At 38.7% G+C, this 23,154-nt stretch overlaps 1 protein-coding gene across 1 annotated transcript in view; it reads left to right on the forward strand.

The window, feature by feature from the left end:
- Nucleotides 1–22,610, forward strand: part of nfic (nuclear factor I/C) — a 479,978-nt gene extending 457,368 nt beyond the window's left edge. Inside the window, exon 12 of the mRNA XM_043721116.1 lies at nt 14,049–22,610. Within this exon, the coding sequence (XP_043577051.1) occupies nt 14,049–14,066 (18 nt within the window). The 3' untranslated portion in view covers nt 14,067–22,610. The remainder of the gene's footprint in view (nt 1–14,048) is intronic.
- Nucleotides 22,611–23,154: the final 544 nt, after the last annotated feature.

The following is a 23,154-nucleotide window of genomic DNA, read 5'->3' on the forward strand; positions in this document are numbered from 1 at the left end:
GAGTGCAGGTTCATAACTCCTTGAAAGTGGAGTCGCAGGTAGATAGGATAGCGAAGAAGGCGTTTGGTATGATTTTCTTTATTAGTCAGAATATCGAGTCCCCTGAGTTGGGAGGTCATGTTGCAGCTGTACAGGACATTGGTTAGGCCACTGTTGGAATATTGCGTGCTATTCTGGTCTCCTTCCTATCGGGAAGATGTTGTGAAACTTGAAAGGGTTCAGAAAAGATTTACAAGGATGTTGCCAGGGTTGGAGGGTTTGAGCTATAGGGAGAGGATGAACAGGCTGGGGCTGTTTTGCCTGGAGCATCAGAGGCTGAGGGGTGACCTTATAGAGGTTTACAAAATTATGGGGGGCATGGATAGGATAAATAGGCAAATTCTTTTCCCTGGGGTTAGGGAGTCCAGAACTAGAGGGCATAGATTTAGAGTGAGAGGGGAATGATATAAAAGAGACCTAAGGGGCAACTTTTTCATGCAGAGGGTGGTACGTGTATGGAGTGAGCTGCCAAAGGAAGTGGTGGAGGCTGGTACAATTGCAACATTTAAGAGGCATTTGGATGGGTATATGACTAGGAAGGGTTTGGAGGGATTTGGGCCATGTACTGGCAGGTGGGACTAGATTGGGTTGGGATATCTGATCGGCATGGACGGGTTAGACCGAAGGATCTGTTTCCATGCTGTACATCTCTATGACTCTATGTGACTCCAAACCCACAGTTGATTCTACACCGAGCAAAATGCAATGCAGAATTCCACTAGAAATCAGCCTTGCTATCATAGGTCCAGTGATTCATCACTACACAAAAAAATGGTAGAGGAATAAAACACTATGCAGCTTCGTTCACTTTTAGTACCAGTCATTGAGTGCCTCCTTCCACACCAAAAGTAGACACGATCTATTAATGTGTTCATTAATACGGCCCTCACACTTCTCCAATGGAAAGTGATCTTTAGTTTTTGCTGTCATTGAGTTTTCCATGTTGAATGTTGGACAGCTGTGCTGTCATGGGCTATGGTGATGTGCCATCCACATCTTCCTCTCCCCGTGCAACAAGGTACCAGATGACATGACCGAGGTTCAGAATGCACTGAGTGGGAAACCACAGACATTGTACTCCGATATTACCTCTACTGCCATTTATTTTGTGTGTAGCAATCATCGTAGTTAAACAAGTGCTGTTCCAAAAGGCAACCTTTTCAGTTATGTGCATCAGCTGTCCAGCTACACTGAAAAGTTATAATTGAGAGTTCTGACCCAGAAGTTGCTGCTATTCTGTACAGTTAACCGAGATTTACCATTGCTGCCAACCCCTTAGCACAGATGGGAATCATTTGCATTGCTCCAGTTGCACTGCTTGTGCTGACAGACATATCAGTAATGGGATATTTGAAGGTAATACTTTGATGGAAGAATGTGAAAAATAAAATTATATTGATTTCATATCGAAAGTTTGCAACATGGCAGAGGCAGGTCTGTGTAGTAAATGTGAACTCTGTGATCAGACAAAGTCGAAAAGCAGTGGAAAGCACAATTGCAGACTGCTTGGAATTTAGCAGTGCATCACCACTGCCTGGGTGTGAGATATGGAATAGTTGATTGAACTGTTGCTTATTTAGTCTTCTAGCATTGATCTAAAGCATTAAAGACTGACAAACAGTTGTTCTAAATAATCCTATTTTACGAAAGAATAAAATATGCATAAGATACAGTATTAGTTGGCTTGAGATTCCCTGCCAAAGTTACCAGCCAGGAACAATCTAATAATCCATCATAGGTTAAAAAAAACCCTAAGTGCCCTTATTTGAAGAAGCTGTGATGACTTTCTGTCATTGAGATTATCAGCACTGTCAGTTGAAGAATAACAGTCCTTTTTTTGTGATGCTCAGCATTTCTCAGGAGGATAGTCTCAATCTATGGTGAAATGCAGCATTTACAGAATCAAAATACTTTGCCTTACTGGAGTATAATTGTATAAAAGCGTCTGAAGCAATTATGTAGACAGTTAGGTTTATTCTTCTATAAAATATAACATCACTTCAACAGCACACTCCATTAGGAGAAAGTGCTTGCTTTCCAAATTGTTCTGATTGGTCCAATGTCTGAAATGTCACTTTAATGTTTTGCATTAACACTCTTTAATTATGTTTATAGTTACTTATTTTACAAATGTAAAACACTGCCACCTTGTGTACTTTATAGGTATGACTAATCATTCAACTTTCAACAGCACTAAATTCAGCAAAAATTCACTGATGCATTTTGATATCATTAGTATTGTTGACAGAGTTGGACCCGTTCTTTAGAGTCATAGAGACGTACAGCACGGAAACAGAACCTTCGGTCCAACTCATCAATGCTGACCAGAAATCCCTACTTAACTTAGCCGATATCCCTCTAAACCCTACCTATTCACATACCCATCCAGATGCCTTTTAAATGCTGTGATTGTACCAGCCTCCATCACTTCCTTTGGCAGCTTATTCCATACATGCACCACCCTCTGTGTGAAGAAATTACCCCTTAGGTCTCTTTTATATCTTTCTGCTGTCATCCTAAACCTATGCCCTCTAGTTCTGGATGCCCCCACTCCAGGGAAGAGATTTCGTCTATTTATCTTATCCATGCCCCTCATGATTTTATAAACCTCTATATGATCACCCTTCAGCCTCCGACGCTCCAGGGAAAACAGTCCAAACCTTTACAGCCTCTCCATTTCGCTGAAATCCTCCAACCCAGCAGCACCGTTGTAAATCTTTTCTGAACCCTTTCAAGTTTCACAACATCCTTCCGATAGAAAGGGGACCAGAATTGCACGCAACATTCCAAAAATGGCCTAACCAACATCCTGTACAGCCGCAACATGAACTCCCAACTCCTATACTCAATGCTCTGACCAATAGGGGAAAGCATACCAGCTTCCCCTACCAACCTTTCCTTTCACCCTCCCAGGAAACACTATCTCTGGACTCTTGTTATCTCATTTCTGAAGGCTTCCCATTTTCCAGCCGTCCCTTTACCTGCGAACATCTGCCCCCAATTATCTTTTGAAAGTTCTTGCATAATACCATCAAAATTAGTCTTCCTCCAGTTTAGAACTTCAACTTTTAGATCTGGTCTATCCTTTTCCATCACTATTTTAAAACTAATAGAAGTATGATCGCTGGCCCCAAAGTGATCCCCCACTGACATCTCAGTCACCTGTCCTGCCTTATTTTCCAAAAGTACATCAAGTTTTGCTCCTTCCTTCGTAGGTACATCCACATACTGATTGGTAGAAGGGGATTAAATTTATTTCTTTAATGTATCTTGCAACCGCCTAATCTTCCTGATATCACCCACAGACATACCACAAAGGAATTCTGATGTTCTTGAAGTGTACTGGATACATTTCATTAGTTCTTAGTCGAAAAACGTAACACTCAGAGAAATAGTTGTAGTATCCCTCCCCCCGAGGTAGAATATAGCACTTATATGCTCTTTTACAAAAATGCATTTATTAAATAATATTCTTGGATATTGTAAGGGGAAATCACTTATTTTTTCATGTACTTTATAACTGGAGTTACTAGTTTCCAGCCAACATTTATTCTGTAAATTCCTTTTTCAGGCTTGTCATCATCAAAAGACAAACATCTTTTGTGTCCTGTTCTTTCATTTTGTTTCTGTTTTTTTTATCGCTAAGCATATAGTTCCTTTTCTCATGAAAACTTTTGACTTCTGATAATTTCCCTCTGACACCTCAGGCATTCTCCTGTTCCCAAATATTTGTTAGCTTTTAAAGTTTCCTTTCGGAGCCACATGTTGTTTCAGGCCACATAAGTTTTTTGGCAATCAACTGCGGCCTCACCATTTTGAGGTTGCTCAATCCTCCTCATTCAGTGGGGCGGGAAGCAGAGGTTAATATTTAACTTGAGCCAAGAACTATCTTGCCACATCTATAGTCCTTAATCTAGCATTCCATTCCTCATGTTCCACTTCCTCTGTGATGAAGTAGTATAATTTACAGCCAACACAGCTCCCATCCCAAACCCTTTTTAAAATCAAACTATGGTTTAACCTGAATTTTCCATTTTATGTCTTTGTCTCAGGTAGACAGGAAATGTGCAAGAGCTCTCAGATTCACCAACTCTAGTTCTGATCCTGGTGGCTAAGTTTCTGAATAGAAACAGGTTTACTTTACCAGAGCTTCAAAATGTGTTTGTGTTTCTCAGGAGGAGTATAATGTAGCAAAAAACTAGAAAATTAAAAGTCAGGAGAAGCTACAGGCTTGTGGCTGACCATAATTGATCTGTAAAAATCCATAATAAAGCTGCTCTAAATTTAAGTGGGAGGTGGCTTAAGTAAAACATGTGTGTGAGAGAAATCTTCAGGGAAAGTGCTATATAGAGTCATAGAGTCTCCTGCAAAGAAGGCTAACTGGTGGAGTCCTCTATTATTCACCCTTTCGCTGCCAAAACTTCAACATTTTTAAGATTTCTAGTTTCTTCAGTCATTTGAGGTCTCTAACAATGCTGCAGAACACAATCTTTTTTGAGAAATACTGAGGAAAAACATCCTTGGACCTTTTCCAACTTTATCTTCTCCTCCTCCTGTCATTTCCTGATACTTTACCAACTCAGGCTTTCAGTTCAACCTGCAGCCAGGTCTCAATGGCACCAACTGGTCTTAAAGCACATAAGTATAGAAGCACTCTGTTTTTGCCACCAGCTAAATAGAATTGGAAACAATGGGTTACTGATGGGTAAGTGCTTGGTTCATTCTAAATTCCCACCTGACTGGTTTCCACAAAGGAGAAAGTGAGGTCTGCAGACGCTGGAGATCAAAGCTGAAACTTTATTGCTGGAACAGCACAGCAGGTCAGGCAGCATCTAGGGAACAGAAGATTCGACGTTTCGGGCACATGCCCTTCTTCAGGAATTTAACCTGGTTTCCACAAAGACAGGTTAAAATTGCCCTTAGAGACATTTTTAGGAAGAGTGGAACAATTTATTGATATTGTCGTCAGGTAATGGTGTAGAAGATATGAGCTGATGTAAATTAGCATCTCATTTCGTAGTTTGGTATTTTATACATTGTTGCCAGTCAATTCCACTCACCGTTAACTCAGTTTATTCGGACTTCAATCCTGCTTTCCCTTCACCTTTGACGTCATCTCCCTCTGATTTATCTCCTCCTCCTCCTCCTCTGAGCCCTACTTGGCCCTACCAGTCCTGATTGCATCATCTGTCAGTAATCACATCTATTTTCCCCCCAATCTGATGTCAGTTTTCTTGATCTCTCTCAGTTGCAATCCTTGTTTACTCACAAAGCACTAGAAAACGAATTGAACAGAATTGATTACCAAAACTCAGAAAAGAAGAATGACAACAGATTTGTCATTTTGATTGTGTGACCAGACAGTGAAGGTTTAAAAGCCTGTTCATAAAATAATAAATGGGATCCTGATTTTATTGATAGAGGATAGATTACAAAAGTCAGGAGGTTATGCCAAACATTTATAAATGGTGCTTAGATCCTACATGAAGGATTTTCAATTTTGAACATCACATTTTAGGAAAGATGTCAAGTTTTTGAAGAGAGTCCAATGGTTTTAGGGGCAAGGGACTTCACTTATGTGGAGCGATTTAAGAAGCTGTACTTAACTTTTAACATAATATGCCATTTGATGCCTACCCACTGTATTGTACAGATTTAGCATAATTTCCTTTTGTATTCTATTCCTGTATGAATAAAGCCGAGGATCCTTTTTTTTATAGTAGTCTTCTTAACTTGTCAACCCACTTTCAAACATTTGTGTTCATATAATGTTAAAAATCACACACACCAGGTATTAGTCCATGAGGTTTATTTGGAGGCACTAGCTTTCGGAGCACTGCTCCTTCACTGGTAGCTATGGAACAGGATCACAAGACACAGAATTTATAGCAAAGATTACAGTGTCATACAGCTGAAATGATATACTGAACAAACCTAGATTGCTGTTAAGTCTTGTCATGATTACATCTAATCCCAGACCTTTATGTTTCTGCACACCCTTGAAAATTGTACAATTTACTTCATATTGTCTGTTCTCACATTTCATTCCAAAATGTAACATCACAGACTTTTATGTATTATTCTGACATCTGCTTTTTTGCATTTATTCTCCTGAAGTTTGTTATTGTCCTCCTCTTTGTCTATTACATCTCAATGTTTTGTATCATTTGAATCCTTTTGAAATTATGTTCCGTATATGCAATTATTAGTCACATATTTAGTGAAGAGCAGTAGTCTTTGAAATAACTCCACAGAGGCCAATATCCCGTCACCAAGTCATCATTTACTTACATGTGGAGAGTCCTTGACACTGATCCAGCTCCCTCTGAGCCAGTTCTCAAAATGAACAGGATGTTTGACACTCCTGTCCAGCTGGTTGACCTCACTACAATCCTAGTACCAATCTCCGAGAAACTCATTGTATCCCTCTATGTAGTCTGAAAAGCCATAATTCATTCCTTCTTTCTGCCCCTCAGCTGATGTTGAATCCATGTTTCAATCCCATGAAGCTAAATGGTGCCACTCTGTGGTATTTTGGCAAATGCCCTTTAAAATTCCAAATATAAATCATCAACCACATTGGCTAATCAACTCCCTCTGTTGCTAAATCAAGCAACTTGATCAGGTGAGCCAAGCATGATTTGCCTCCAATGAATCCATGCTGACATTTGAAACAGAGAACTTTAAGAGGAGATTTGATGGAGCTGTTCAAAATCATGAATGCTTTTGATAGGATAAAAAGAATCAATGCCCAATAGTGAAAGGGTCAGAGGTAACTTGAAGAAACCTTTTTTTTAATGCCGGCAGGTGAGATCTGAGCCAAACTGGTTGGATATACAGCCTAAAGAGTGAAGGAAGCAAATTCAATAGGAGTATTTAGATGTGAACTAGATAATTATTTGAAGAAAAGTCATTTACAGGCCTCCAGGTAAAGAGCAGGATGTGAAATTAATCATAAAGCATTGCCAAAAGGCAGCATGTTTGGTTGAATGGCCTCCTTTAAGCTGTATCATTCCCTGATTGTGACATTTACTTTCTTGCATTTTATGGGAACTTGATCTCTGTAATCTACATGATTTGGAGGTGTTAGTGTTGGATTGGGGTGTACAAAGTTAAAAATCACACAACACCAGGTTATAGTCCAACAGGTTTAATTAGAAGCACTAACTTTCGGAGCGCTGCTCCTTCATCAGGTGGTTGTCAACCATCTGATGAAGGAGCAGCACCCCAAAAGCTAGTGCTTCCAAATAAACCTGTTGGACTATAACCTGGTGTTGTGTGATTTTTAACTCTGTAATCTACAGCAGTGACTGCGCTTAGCAATTATTTAGCTGGTTGCAATGTTCTTTGGGATGTCCTATAAGGCACTATGAAAACAAAGAGTCCCTACATTGCAGATAGAAGCTTTTTGGCTCATCAGAACATCCTATCCAGAACAATCCCCATAACTCTGCATTTAGAACATAGAACATTATAGCGCAGTACAGGCCCTTTGGTCCTCGATGTTGCACCAACCTGTGGAACCAATCTGAAGTCCACCTAACCTACACTATTCCATTCTCGTCCATATGCCTATCCAACGACCATTTAAATGCCTTTAAAGTTGGCAAATCTACTACTGTTGCACATGGCTAAGCCACAGGGCCCACACATCCCTGGACACTATGAGCAATTTACCATATACCTAGCATGCACATCTTTAGGCCTTGGGAGGACACAGAGGCACTGGCAGAAAAACCCATGCAGATACGGGGAGAATGTGCAAACTCCACACAGTCACCCAAGGTTGGGATTGAACCTGGGTTCCTGGCACTGTGAGGCAGCAGTGCTAACCACTGAACCACCATGCCATCTGGCGCTTTTTTTTTTCAAAGTATTGTCTTTCTATCTCATTTTGACACCAGTTTGGCAATTGGAAAGTTTAGCCTTTAGAAGAAGTTATGTCGAGGTGTAGATGCGACGTTTGAGACCAATCCAAGTCAAATACGTTTCCTCAAGATCCCAGCACCCTAGAAGACCATTTAAAATAAATTAGACAAGAGTGAGGACTGCAAATGCTGGAAATCAGAGCCTAGATTAGAGTGGTGCTGGAAAAGCACAGCAGGTCAGGCAGCATCTGAGGAGCAGGAAAATCAACGAAACATCGATTTTTGCCCGAAACTTCGATTTTCCTGTTCCTCAGATGCTGCCTGACTGGCTGTGCTTTTCCAGCATCATTCTAATCTAGACATTTAAAATAAATTACTGCGTTTCAAACTTGTGACATTATGTCATAGAATGAGGACATGTTCTACAAATTTATAAGACAATGGTTTGTGACTAGAATTTCCTCCAGCGACTTTCTGAATTTGGCTGAGTAATAGGAAGAATGAGAGGCTGAACCTTTCCATACTGACCTTGTGTTTCTTTTGGCAGCTTCTTCATGAATTGATTGAGTGAATCGAGCAAACATAGAGTTAAAGTTCTTGCAGAGAATTGTGAGATGCATTTATTTTTGACTGCCAAATGTGTTTGTTCAAATCAGTCAAAATAAATGATAACATTCAATGATCCACATCAAGCACGTTTCCACAACAGTGTATGCTATTAAAAAAAATCTTTGGAAATTCTGTAGGAGAAATAATTGGCTGGCAATGACTTGAATGAGGATGATTACTGCATTGTGATTACAGTGTTTCCCTGTGATTTACATTCTGTATATTATTTTTCTGGTCCAATTATGTTAACTAATCAGAGCCAAATTCACTTGCTGACAAAATTTAACTCAGACAGGGATTCTACAGTCCAAAGACAGGCAGACCTTATTTCAAAATGCTTTTGTATTTTAAATGTCCAAGAAACACAGTGTTGGCAAACTGAGCCCATGATTGCAAATTATATTGGCTTCCTTGGTAACATGGAGATTTATTGATAGTCACCATTTAGTAAGATTTTCATGAAAACAATTCTGCACTGAATGCAAGGCCAGAAGCAAAAAACAGGTTTAAAACACTCCTGCAGCAATAGAATCTGATCACAGATCCTGGCCAATATACAAAGAAAGGTCAGCAATACCGTCTTATAACAGAGAGAAAGTAACATTATTATCCAAACCCTCAGATTACAACAGGATCTTGATCAGGTGGGCCAATGGGCTGAGGCGTGGCAGATGGAGTTTAATTTAGATAAATGCGAGGTGCTGCATTTTGGGAAAGCAAATTTAGCAGGATTATAATCGTAAGTGAGCAAGTGTTGCTGAACAAAGAGACCTTGGAGTGCAGATTCATTGTTCGTTGAAAGTAGAGTCACAGGTAGATTACATTACATTACATTACATTACATTACATTACAGTGTGGAAACAGGCCCTTCGGCCCAACAAGTCCACACTGACCCGCCGAAGCGCAACCCATCCATACCCCGACATTTACCCCTAACCTAACACTACGGGCAATTTAGCATGGCCAGTTCACCTGACCTGCGAGGAAACCGGAGCACCCGGAGAAAACCCACGCAGACACGGGGAGAAAGTGCAAACTCCACACAGAGAATCGCCTGAGGCGGGATTTGAACCCGGGTCTCTGGCGCTGTGAGGCAGCAGTGCTAACCACTCTGCCACTGTGCCGCCCACTGGATCAAGATAGGATAGTGAAGAAGGCATTTGGCATGCTTTCCTTTATTGTTCAGAATATTGAGTATAAGAGTTGGCAAGCCGTGTTGCGGCTGTAGTGTAAATTGGTTAGACCACTTTTGGAACATTGCGTGCTATTCTTGTCTTCTTCCTATCGGAAGGATGTTGTGAAACTTGAAAGGGTTCAGGAAAGGTTTGCAAGGATAAAATCATGAGGGGCATGGATAGGATAAATAGACAAGGTCTTTTCCCTGGGGTGGGCAAGTCTAGAACTATAGGGCATAGGTTTAGGGTGAGAGGGAAAAGATATAAAAGACACCTAAGGGGCAACCTTTTCATGCAGAGGGTGGTATGTGTATGGAATGAGCTGCCAGAGGGAGTGGTGGAGGCTAGTACAATTGCAACATGTAAAAGGCATCTGGATGGGTATATGAATAGGAAGGGTTTGGAGGGATATGGGCCGTGTGCTGGCAAGTGGGACTAGAGTGGGTTGGGATATCTGGTCAGCATGGATGAATTGGACCGAAGGGTCTGTTTCCATGCTGTACATCTCTATGTCTCTATGATACAGAAGAATGCATCCTTTATAATGCCCAGTGCCAACTTCTGAAGGCCTCCCAACTTCATCCAAACCTACCACCCCTCTCTCATCAAGGAATTTTCCACACGACATTCAAGAGTCAACCACCTATTCCATAGTAAAGCCAGAAATCAAACAGCAACCATGGTGGGGAGGATGGGAGTGTTGTGAAGCTAATGAAGATGATGCTTTGCTCAGTAATGCCAGTGGGAGAGCTTTGGAGCTGCCAGTATTATACTCACCTGAGGGGTTCCAAGCCTCAGGTGGGTGATGTTGGGTTGGAGGTCACAGAGTGGGACAGTGGGCAGAGCAGCAACAGTGGGGTGAGTCACAGCACCCAACCCATTTCCCAATGTCAGATCTTGTGTCTCTGAATGAAGGATTCCCCCACCAGAAGCCTTTTGGTGGGGGATTTGCCTTTTGCGCTGCCCACATAGTGATTAGCCCATCATAACTGGTTGAATACTAGTCTGGCGGGATTAGGTCATTAATATGATCTGGCAGTTCTTTTCCAAAGCTCTGAAAATATTTCCTCTCTGAAGTATTTTATCCAACACCCTTCTGAAAGTTCTGCATCAATTACCATTTCAAGCAGTGCATTCCAGCTCTTAACAACGCATCACATAAATCTTTTTCTTGATGATGTCATCACTGTCTTTTTTTGCCAATTATCTTAAATCTATGTCCTCTTGTAACCAAACTTTCTCCTTACTCGAAACTTAAAACTTCCTATGATTTTGAAAACCACTGTCAAATCTCACCTTAATTTTCTCTGCTCCCAGCACAGTGCCAGTTTCTCTAGTCCTTTCACATAACTCAAATCTCTCAGTCCTGTACTATTCCAAGGTCAGAAGTCAACATGACATCAAGTTATATTTGAAATCATCAATTCCTTTGATGATTGTGCTCCGAAAGTTTGTGATTTCAAATAAACCTGTTGGACTATAACCTAGTGTCGTGTGACTTCTGACCTTGTCTGCCCGAGTCCAACACAGGCACCTCCATCTCACCTGTACTATTCCAGTGTAAGTTCTCTGTATGTTCTTCAGGCCTTCAAATGACAGGCATTGTGGTCACATGACAAACTCTAGTTGCATTTCTCAGGTAAAGAGGGTAAGCATTTCAATCTATGCCAGCCTGAAAGAGCACTTTGCAGCCATAGGAGCAATCTGAATTGGAGTCACTGCTGTAACATAAAGAACATAAATGGTAAGGAATAGATGTATCGATGGAAACAATATATTGTATATTGCTAATTTTAGCAAGGGTATGAACTTTGAGCTGTAGGCTTTCTGTCTTGGCCCATAATATGTGCAGAAGACTCAGTTAGAGATCAAAGGTTATTGTATCCGTGTTAAGTAATCTCCAGATTTACCTATGTTAATTGCCTTCTGTGTAGTTGAATGCTGTGTGCCACTTAGATGACAGCATTCTGCTAATGGTGTTCCCTCCCAATGGCCTTGGGCTGCCGAGTTTAGACACACTACAATAAACATTCAGGAATTGGCACTGCTTGCTGTGCAGCTGCCTGCTTACAGCAGTGAAACAAAGCTGCTCAATTGGCAGACAGATGGCAGTGCCATCTGTCAAGTGTGTTGAAATGCATTAGGTTTACTCTGAAAAGGAGATAAACAGTGATGCAGAGAACTGTACAAGCTCAGATCATTAGTTTGAAGCTATCCATAAATTCAAAGAAAAATATTTTCCTGGAAATCAAACATGCAGCTGTTGAAAGATGAAGTGGACAGGCAAAAATACAACTGTTAGAGAGTGTTTCATACAATGTTTACATTGTTTATTCCATTCACAGTACATTCAGCTTCTGCAGTGAAAAAAATCACTTGAAACAGCATAATTCATATTTTAAAATAAATTGTGAAAGTCTTCTCACTCGGTTCTTTTTTCAATAAAAACAATACTTACTACAGGCCAACTAAGCATTACACAAAGGAACTTGTAAGTTGGAAGCTGGCATTTCAGAATGAATTTCACATAGAGACCATAAAGTACAAATTGTTCTGAAGCATCAACTGTTTCTCTCAATGCAGATGCTGCCAGATCTGCTGAGTTTCTTCAGCAATTTTGTTTTTATTCCAGATCTCCAGCATCTTGAGTAATCTGCTTTTATTTACTGCAAACGTTTGTTAGTGATTTTACAATGCAATGCACTTATAACATATTCCGTTTCACTCTTTCTATGGCATTGACCCAAAAGTGCATGCAGTAAAACAACAGAAAGAGGAATTTGATATGAACATGTAAATGCAAATTATTTCTTTCATTTCAAACATCTGCACAATATCATCATTGACAGTAATTCCCAGGGTTATAATATACAAATTATTTTAATATTTATATAAAAATGAATATGACAGTAAAGGAGAAAAAATACTGTTCCTGCCAAATGATTAGACTGAAGAGAGAGTCTCAAGGTGTAATGCGATATAGTTGTTCCAGTTGATGAGTGGTTGACTTCCAACGAGAGCGACATGATTTCAGATCTCAAAGCTCCCCATCAATCAGTCCCAAATGGTGAGTTAGGTTAGTCAGCTTCCCCCTAAGTCTGCAAAGCTTATGTTTTTCGATCTTTACCTAATTTTTCTTACGCATAGACTATTTCTATCAGCAAACCCTCACTACCTATTAAGCAGATGTGCCTTCACACAGCGGATATCTGAATAACAAAACAGAAATTGTTGGAAAAACTCAGCAGGTATGGCAGCATCTGTGCAGAGAAAGCAGAGGTAATGTTTCAGGTCCAGTGACCCTTCTTCAGAACTGGATCTGGAATGTTAACTCTGCTTTTTTTTCACAGATGCTGCCAGATATGCTCATTTTTTCCAGCAATTTCTGATTTTCTTCCTGATTTCCAGCATCCACAATTCCTTGGGTTTTTCTATTTGGGATATCTGAATAGTTGCATTTGTGGTGTGCCAAGGAATCAGATGACTAACAGAAACCCTTGGAATTTAATTGCTCACTAGATATTTCACTCATCCTTATTTGAAAGGCTATAGTTTAAACTATAAGTTGGGTCATTAAACATATTTATTCACAGAGAATTTTTAATAATGCAGTAATAAAGACAAACAGCAAATTTGTGGTATTGTGCTGAACCTAGCAAGTAATCTTGGTTCAAGTTTAACATTGTTACGTGCTAATTTTCCTTCTCTGATCGTATATGTCCTTAGGACCCGGAGTGTATCTGTTTCTCTTAATTCATTTATAGGGTATAGGTGGACAGAGGATCCCTTGAAGGGCTAGAATTGTGCAAGAGTTAAAGCCAGCAGGATGGCTTAACCCTTCAGTTTGTCCATTGTTCTCACTGCTTCTGACTGTATTATATACTAAATACTGATGCAGATATTCTGTGCAGTAGGGAGTGTTTGTAAACTTACCTTCATATGGACCCGGACAGAATATGCTTGTGGACCCCTGCTGATCTGTTACTGCCAGCCGCCATTCTCCTCCCTGCTCCCACACTGATGAACGATCGATCTTGGGGCCTCTGCCAGCAATGCATCTGGAGAATTGCAAACCATGCCAGCACCCACAGTTTGCCATAATTATTAAGATGAGGTCCACAGCCTAATTTTGGCAATTTGTGACATATTTTGGCTGGAGAAAGGTAACCATTATTAGGCTGCTTACAAGCTGTTATTAAATTGGCATAGTGATTATTTACTGAGGACCTGATTGTTGAAATTTTTTTTCCTTCCATCCTCGAGGTGTGTGTGTGCTTTATGATTTATTTTGGTATTTTAAGTTTTATTTAGCAGCCATTGATCTTCCTAATGTTTATATTTTTATTCTTTTCACAGTCCTGGTATCTGGGATAGTTGAAGTTCCCTTTCAAGTATTACAGAAGCTATTTAATCATGTTTCAAGAAACATGGTCGAGCGTCAACTTTGGTTTCAAGTTTAAAACAGAGAGAAACAAGGGAGAAGACTATTTATCAACTCGCCTTTAAAAGAAAATGAAAAGTCAGAAACACTATCATCCTACCAACATGTTCCGAAGATGGGTGCAATTCACTTCTTCCATTGGCTGAAGCTTAGCCTGAGGTTTCCCCATCTGTTTTATGCAAATAAGCCTTTATACTTCTTAAAAAAAAATTTCAGAACAAAGTTTACTAAATCTGCTTTTGAAAGGGTGGGAAAATTCATCTTCATTAGTCGAACATAATTTAAAGTTACATTATGGTTTTCTTTTGATTTCTCCTTTTTAAAGAGTAAAGGAAGCATTACTTACACGAAGGATGGATGCGCAGTGTTGTGCATAATCATTTAGAAGCCATCCAAACTTAGTCTTCAAGTGCTGAAATGCACAGAATGAGTATAGCTGTGCATTGGAATACCTGAGGTCAATTAAAAGTTATCACAGTTTAGGACAATTCTTCACATTTATTGAAATCATTCTTGATTGTAACAATGTGCACAGTTTTTGTTTACTAACTTCATTGCAAAGTTCTAAACATCATAAAAACATGCACTAATGAAGCCTACACATTGGAGACCATCACTTCAATATGGCTAATTCATTAGCTTAGCGTCAAGTTATATTCCTTGTTTCTGTTTCAGACATTTGGGCAGGCTAAACATAAGAAAGAATATTTTTCTACTACACAAATAAATGTGTTTAATGCATTGGTAAAAAAAAATCAAACAATTGTTCGGACTGGTAGACAGCTCCTTGGTACCAACATTGCAGTTCAAATTAACCAGGGTTATATTTCCCCAGTCTCAACCTGTCAATTACTGGGAACATCATGAAGCAAATTCTCTTCCATTGCTTATAAACTAAAGAAGATACTAAATATATTCGGTGTTAGAAACATCCTGCACCACAGGTTGGTCAGTGAATGATTTAATTTACCTAAAACTTTAAACACATTTTCAGAATTATTTAACCACAGCATACCATAAAGCAAACCATTCAGTAACATCGCTTACTATTTCTCAATTACAATTTTCCCACCCTACTTAGTTTTTGCATGTAGCTAAGAGCACAGATGAAGATGCTCATCTACCAGAGCAGTAGATTTATTGGTTTTAGTTATTATCGCTTCTTCACTAGTGCATGACATAGACCAGAAAATACATACCTAGCTTTTGGTGATAATGTTGGGAGGCAAAGGGTGGCTGCAGATTGAGTGTGGGGAAGTTCTTCATACGCAATGCAAGTGCAAGGCCTCACGCTACCATACATACTTTACCTTTCCCTCCTGGCTACAGGTTGCATTTATTTTCACAATTAAACATACAAATAGCTGCAAACTCAGAGTATCTTTAGCTTAGTGGAATACATTTTGGGAGCAGGGTAGAAAATTGTTTCAAGATCAATATTTTTGTGTATTTTTTAATTGTAAAGTTAAACACAATGTGTTTAGACACCCCCCCCCCCCCCCCCCTCCCCACCCCAGGTAATTACACCTTTCTGCCAGTAGCTTATTTTACAAAAGAACAGCAGCAGAATTGAACAAGGTCTAACTTGGTTTCAAAAAGATTCTTGGGAAGGTAACGTCCAATCAATAGTCAACTTTAAATTGGGGAAATAAAGATAGTGGTGGTTTTTAAAGGAACAGGTTAACTGCCTGTTTAAGCAGAGACAAAAAAAAATCTTTTGTAAAGATTTAAGAGGCAAGTGCAATTGAAAGGAAGCAAATTTGTATCTTAGTGATTCTTTGTAACTTGTCCTTGTACCCCAGGACTGTAAACAGGGGAAAATTGTCGCCAGGCGACTGTGGCACAAAAGTGCACCCTAACCCCCCCTCCCCCACCCACCTTTCACAGGTGAACACAAATGCCTTAGTCAGTATGTTACTTGTTATTTTATTTTTTTAACCAGAGGGTAGCCAGCTGCACTCTTATAAAATTAAAAAGACAGCACTTGTGCACATAATATCATTCGTTAAACTGACACATATCAAAAGCAATATTTGGCATAATTTAGTTTTGTTCACAACTGAATGCTTTTGACAAAAGTAGCCTGCATCTGAACAAATTTCTCTCCATGTAAGCTTATATTTCTTGGTTAGGTACAGCCTTCCCTGAGCTAAATGCTGGCATCCAAACCTCACAAGAGTGTAAACAGCAACAGTGAGGCAAACTCTAAACGTATTTATATTGACATGTTATTTTTCATCAAAGGTGCTGAGTGATGCATGGTGCTTTGATAGTAAACTTTGTGATCCAGCAAAAAAAGATCAGCTGAATTGCTGAATTCTGACGTGCATGGCAACTATGTGCGGGCTTCACTCTTTTCCCTACAAAATCCTTTCCTAATTTGCACGGAATTTTATACCACATTATGTGCCTTGCCTTTGAGAAAAAAATGTTTAAAAAAATCCTTGGTATCACTGCACAATCTTTTGGCTGCATGTATGGTTGCTTGTCATTAAAAAAAAAGTTGCCATTGGTAAAAATGTAAGGGTTTATGATTTTTGCTTCATAGGACATTGTAACAGCACTAATTATCAGTATTCCAGTGATTCTGTGGACTTTCGTATAGAATATATTCATCTTGCGGTCATGTAGGAACATTGCTTTTGGACGTTATTTGTCACTAATACTTTAATGGAAAGTGTTTCATTTTTAATTCTCCCTACTTGCGTCTTCCAGCTCCTTTTATTTTGAATCTTTGGAAAATATGCAATACCAGTCTTGTCTATCGTGATAGAGCATTTAGCTTGTTTAATCATTTTGAGTTAGCACACTTGATAACTACAACATCATACTTTTCTATTTTTTTTAAATATTAATTTTGTTTTAATTGACCAAAGTTGGTGCTGCTCTCTATACAGAAAGAAAAATAGGTCCTTCTCCTGTTATAAGTAATGCTTGATGCATGATTAGGGAAGGCTGAAAATGGGGGGAGGGGGGAAATGTATATTTACAGTACAGCTGTGAAGCACCACACTGGCAACACATTATAAAAACAAGGTTAATCTTGTTTTATTTTCCTGTGTGTCCTGGTGGCTAAAGCATTGGATGCTAGATTATAATTTCCTTAATTAGAATAAACTGGACAGGCTCCATTTCGCAAAGTACAGTGGCAGCTGATCAGGCAATTGATGTAATAAATCCACTGGGCCCAACATTTTGACCCAGTGTGGTACAAGCCTCTATAAGTTGTAAATTGTCAAACTGTTTTCAATCAAGTAAATGTTTTTCTTGCATGTTGTTTCGGGAGATTTGGATTTCAACAGTGCATTAATCTCTAATTTTGAGTAAAGATAGGATTCCTTTGCGCTACTTTTTAAAAAAAAATTGTTGACTCAATTACAACTCTTGGTATGCAGAACTTCTTTGTCCTTTGTACCAGAATCTGGTTCGAAAAGGAAATAGGTCACATCATTTCTAGATATGTGCACTATTCAGCCAGGCCCTAAGTGCTTCACAGCCTACACTGTCAACTGGCCTGAACTTTAAGGGGAAGCTTCTATTCTAGTCCGAATATGAAAAACCATGAATTAAAGTTGTACATAAAGAATCAACAAATGAATAACACAAAGCAATAGTTGTGGGGTGTCAATTTGGCATGGTAGCATTGTTCAACAAAATTGCCACCTACACAAAGGTGGAATGATAAAATGATAACCAAGACATATATAGCTCTGCTTTAAGACCCTACTAATGTCTCCGAGCTTTAATAATTTGTGTTTAATTGACACTTGGTATGCTAACTGGGATGCTGCACAAGGGGTACAAGAAATAGGGGAATGCCAGCAAGTTTGATCCTTGTCACATCCTTGTCTTGGACATTAGCTGCCTTCTTTGCAGACTGTGTAATTTGTATGCTGTATAGTTTTATTAAGTATGTTTTACTTAATCAACCCTATTTTATAAGGCAAAGACTTTTGTAATGAGAAAAGTACAAAAAAAGTTTCATTACACTGGCTTATTAAGAATGTTCAGCATTATATACCATTTGTAGAGTATTCTTCCTCCATGGGAACTGGATTTGAGTTAAACTCTCCTGTTACCCTTATTGTATTTAAATACAGTAATGTCCTCATTTTTATGGTTTTGCATATTCCTATACTTTAAAAGTATAGGCTTCTGGTGTAAAAGAGCCATTGTAAATGGAAAAAATGCTTTATTTTATGAAGAGTAATTATGTCAAACTTGTAAGAAACACTTGGAATTTTGAGAAGGAGTGTTGTCATTGTAGTCTCTTTGACTGTTTTAAAGAAAAAAAGTCTGTAGACTTTCAAGTGCTAAACTGGTGGGAGTAGAACAGATTATGTGTACTCTTTGTAGGGCTAGGGAGCCCAACAAATTGTTGTATGCAATGTACAGTATTGTTTGTGCAAAGGACAATGCAATGCTGGTAGCTAGTTTATTTTTAAGGCAGGACAGAAAACATTGTTTACATGTGTATTCCAACCCTTGGCAATGGCTGACTGCATGCTCCGTGAAATCCTTGTATATGAATTCCTTTAGGGAATTCTCTTCCATCGTTCAGACTCTCAAGCAGGATAGAATGCTGCCACAGTCAAACATGTGACTTATTATTATTATTCCTAAAGGGGTTCTGAGTTGGCTGATAACTTTTGTTGGGAAATGTAGGGTGAGCACTGTCACTAGTGCAGTTTTGCAGCCACAGTTATATGCAGTGCAGACAGTGAGGAGATCTTTGTCCCTTTAATTGAGGAATTTTCATGATCCATCCAACCTTTCTGCATTTAATAGAACCTTCTAAATTTTACTGTCACCTCATCATTGTTTCTTATCCTGTAACATTCCATTTTACAATTGACTGACAGGCCACTTAATTCAATGCCCATAAAACTCGTTCCACTTTCTCTTAAGCAGAAAGAAATATGTGTGTCCATTCTCCAAGTCATACTTCTAAAATTTACAATGACAGACATTGATATTTTTTAGTCCTGCCAGTTTTGAAGTTTCAGTTTATTTACCTGTCAGCTGGAAAAGCAATTTTTTTTAAATTGAATGAAATGTGTAAAAGCACATTACTTTTACTTTCAATGAAATTCACTGAATTTATTATCCCCCTGATGTATTTTTGGTGGATCTGTAAAGCACTGCTAAATAATATAATTTTCAATTAAAGTCCAAAATACAGTCTTGTTCACTGTGATTAATAATTTTTTTTCAATGAAGTTTCTAACTAAAATTTTCATCAAGGGAAACCCCAAGATTCTTAAAGTTTAACCTCCAAAAGATACTAATAAATTCTGAGCTTTGTCAAACACTGGGTGTTAAAACAACCTGCTCTAACAAAGAGCACTGCTGATCTAGGTGATTGGTGTCCCCTAACAACTACTGTTTTGATTTCACTGATGTGATGCTCTCAAGGATAAAGTGGGTGTACGCATCCAAACAGCTCAACTCACCATTCAGTCTGCACAGTAAAGGTCTGCAAAACTTGTGCTGTAAGATAGCATGCACTAGATGTCAAGACATCCAATCAGGAACTGACAAAATTTATTTCCCTTCTCAAACCCTGGACAAATTTGCACTGTTCCACATCTTTCACCTTTTCCGTTTCTGCAATAACTCGAGGCAGGGACTGAAACGGAACAAGCTGCCATTGACATTGCCATTAGTCACAGCGTTAGTAAAGCCAACACCATTCTTAGGTCTACACCACAGATATATTTTTTCTAAGGTTTTATCTAACCCCCTGCAAAATGTGCCAGTTGCTTCAGTTAGCCTGAAGGGAATATGCAAATTCCATCACAATTTCCATTTTTTTTCTGTTGTGCAGCTCCTTTGCAGCAATGCGCAATGACACACGTTAAGCAGCCAGATTACATTTTGTAGAAAGCAGTAGATATACTGGTATTGTTGTTTCACATACGCAGCTCATCTAAACATCTGTAACTGGGTCTCTGGAAATCTCTTTGAAAGACAGTAAGTGAAAAGGAAACGCATGAGTTCTCAAGGACAGCTAAAGAGACACCTGACTGACTGTCATTATAAAGGCATTTTAGTCAGACTGTGCAAAACTCTGAATTGCAAGAAAGTTTGTGAATGTTCTTGTTGATGTGCTAATGCACAAAGCATCTTTCAGGCTGATTTGGAAATTCAGTTTTCCATCTCTGACAATCAGGCTGAGAAAGCCTCAGCCTTGTTTACATGGTAGGTGAATGTTAATTGGGTTCTGTGTGATGTGGACTTTGCAGAGCCCAGTATTCATCCCTGTACATTTTAAACTTTTAAGGTTACCTCCACCAAGATAATGTTATTCCTAAAACCTGCTTTTATTAACTGTACCCCTATCTACATTTTTTAGACATTAAGATTATTAACTATTGTTAGATTATTTTATATTTTACAAAATCAAATACTTTCCAGTGCTTAACTGATTCAAACTCTGTACGCATAATGTCAGGAATACAGTCCCAAATTCTGGATCTCTCTAATTGGAAAGTTCAGTTCTCAGAGTCCAAAGCCCAAAACTAACTGTTGTTAGTGTGCGCTAAGCTCTGCAAAGGAGGAGGCCAGGAGAGTTAGGTAGGAAAAGAAGCACTGTAGTTCACTTGTGCTCCTATACAACAATGTACAGTTAAAAAAAATGGGGAAGTCTGCCAGCCAGGAATAAAAATAATTGATCTAGCATTGATCCCATTAAACTAATGGAAACAGTTAAATATCCCAGCAATGCAACAAATGTCCTCGGAATTCAATGATTAAAAATTTCATACAAAGCAAATTGGTTAATTCTTCTTTTTCACAACATTGTGAACTGAAGATAATTTCACACCCAGGCCTTCTTTGAAAATCATTTTGTTAAACATTGAAGAATGTTGATGATAGGATTTGCTCAGCACAATTCAAGACTCCTGTACAAACAGCGTATCATCTTATACTTATTGAATTCCTGGGTAACATTTGTTTACTCTGTACCACAAGTTTGTCAGGCGATTTCTTTTTAAAAATTAGAAAGTTTTGATTACATTTAATAATTAATACTGTTCCTTTAAATTGTATATTGTATTTCCAGTATTCTAGATCTGTTTGTTCTTGCAATACAATCTCGTGGAGGTGCATGTTCGAAAGATTATTTCTGCACAGAAGCGTATACACAAATATTAATTATTTCAATATTGTGAAGCTCATTTTGAAGAAATAAAAATTCAGTCAGTGCACTATCATAAACCTAAGGTACAGCTACAACATTTAAAAGACATTTGGATAAGTACAAGTGTAGGACAGGTTTGGAGGGATATGGGCCAAACACAGACAGGTGGGGCAGGTTTAGTTTAGGAACATGGTTGGCATGGCCTAGTTGAACCGAAGGGTCTGTTTCCATGCTGTATGACTCTATGACTATTGTATTTTATTGCAAGCCAGTAACCAAAGGAAATATGTTTCAAAGCCTTAATCCATCTACAGAACCCAAATGAGGCAGCTCCATGTAAGCAAGGTTATGCTTCGCGTGCTTTGATCCATCTGCACTGAATTTTACTGAAGAAATAGCAGGAAAATAGGCAAAAGATCCATCGATGCAGCATATTTTCTGCATATAGCCCATAGGGAGTAACCTGTTGATTAGCATGACAGCAGCAAAGAAGGAGGAATAAATTAATCTTCCTCTTTTTTTTCTAAATCTGAGCTTTGATGCTGATCATAGTTGTATAGAGGGCAATGATCTGATAAGCAGTTGCATTATTCTCTGCAGTTGTTTCTAACAATTTTAACAAGCCAGCAGAAAAGTACCAAAAACATTTTTAATAAATGCAGTGCCTGATAATCGACTGCTGGATTCAATTTTGCTTTGCAAGACCTGGTTTTCACAGTTTGTCATTTTTTTAAAGTCTTTGTTGCACAGGCTCTATGACAAATGTCCTTTGAACATCACTGTTGTAATTCCATATGTATTACATCGCACATATTCTGGGAAGAGAATATTTCTCTGAGAACACGTTGACACCGTGTTATTTCTGAGGGTTTTTCATTATATTTTAGAATATTACGGTAGTTACCACAGTAGTTAACCGCTTGCTTGCTGCACAGACATACACACACTACACACCAGGACAAACTTGTGGCTCTTTAGTTGCTTGAAGCAAACTTCTGACAAAATAAAACCTTTCATAATCACAGTTCTACTCCAACAACTAAAAATAATCATTTATTTTGATTGTACTTGTCTTTTGATTTTTAGCTAATTATGTAAAGGGACACTTGTACAAAGACTAGCATCTTTCCTGCTGCTTTTGTACACAGATGTACAGTATATACGTAACTAAATCACCACTCGTTTTAAACTGGTGTGAACTCAGCTTGACATTTGATTATAATTGTATTCAGCCATTACTGTTAGCAGCTGCTCATACTACATACAATTACTGGAAGTGAATATGTTTCCCTATGCAAAAAAAGTTAAAAAAAAATAAACAAGCTATGCTACAGTTCTGACTCTGGTGTTATCTTTGAAGCTTTTCATCATGGGAAGTGTTGTGAGCACTCTGCATTTCTCAGAACTTCATTTTTGCAGAGGATGTGTTTCTTTCCTGAGCAACTATGTAAGGAAATAGTCTACCAGTGAAACCTTTAACTTATTTTCATAGGCTCTTGAAAACTTTTGGACCACTCAGGTTGAAAAGTGACAAGAAGGAGAAGTGGAGCATTGTGATCAGGTGACACCAAAATTGGATCTCAAAGCGGATTTTACAAAAAGACAGCTGAAGGAGTTAGAGTTCCATGAATCTTGGATAAAATTAACTAGAATAGGAAACAATATAGAGAATTTTAATTTTAAAACCCTGCAAAGATTGGGGGAAGGAATATTTAGAGCTAAGAAAAAGCTCAAAGCAGCAAAAATTGGACAACTGAAATACAGAGGCAGTACTCTGCAATACCCAATACATGTCTCAGGCTTTAGATGTTAAGAAAGTTTTCTTGCACTAAGATGTGAATAATATGAATATCTTTCACCTTCCAGGGAACAAGAGT

Source organism: Chiloscyllium plagiosum, chromosome 31 (assembly GCF_004010195.1).
Source record: "Chiloscyllium plagiosum isolate BGI_BamShark_2017 chromosome 31, ASM401019v2, whole genome shotgun sequence".
NCBI classification, from domain to species: Eukaryota; Metazoa; Chordata; class Chondrichthyes; order Orectolobiformes; family Hemiscylliidae; genus Chiloscyllium; species Chiloscyllium plagiosum.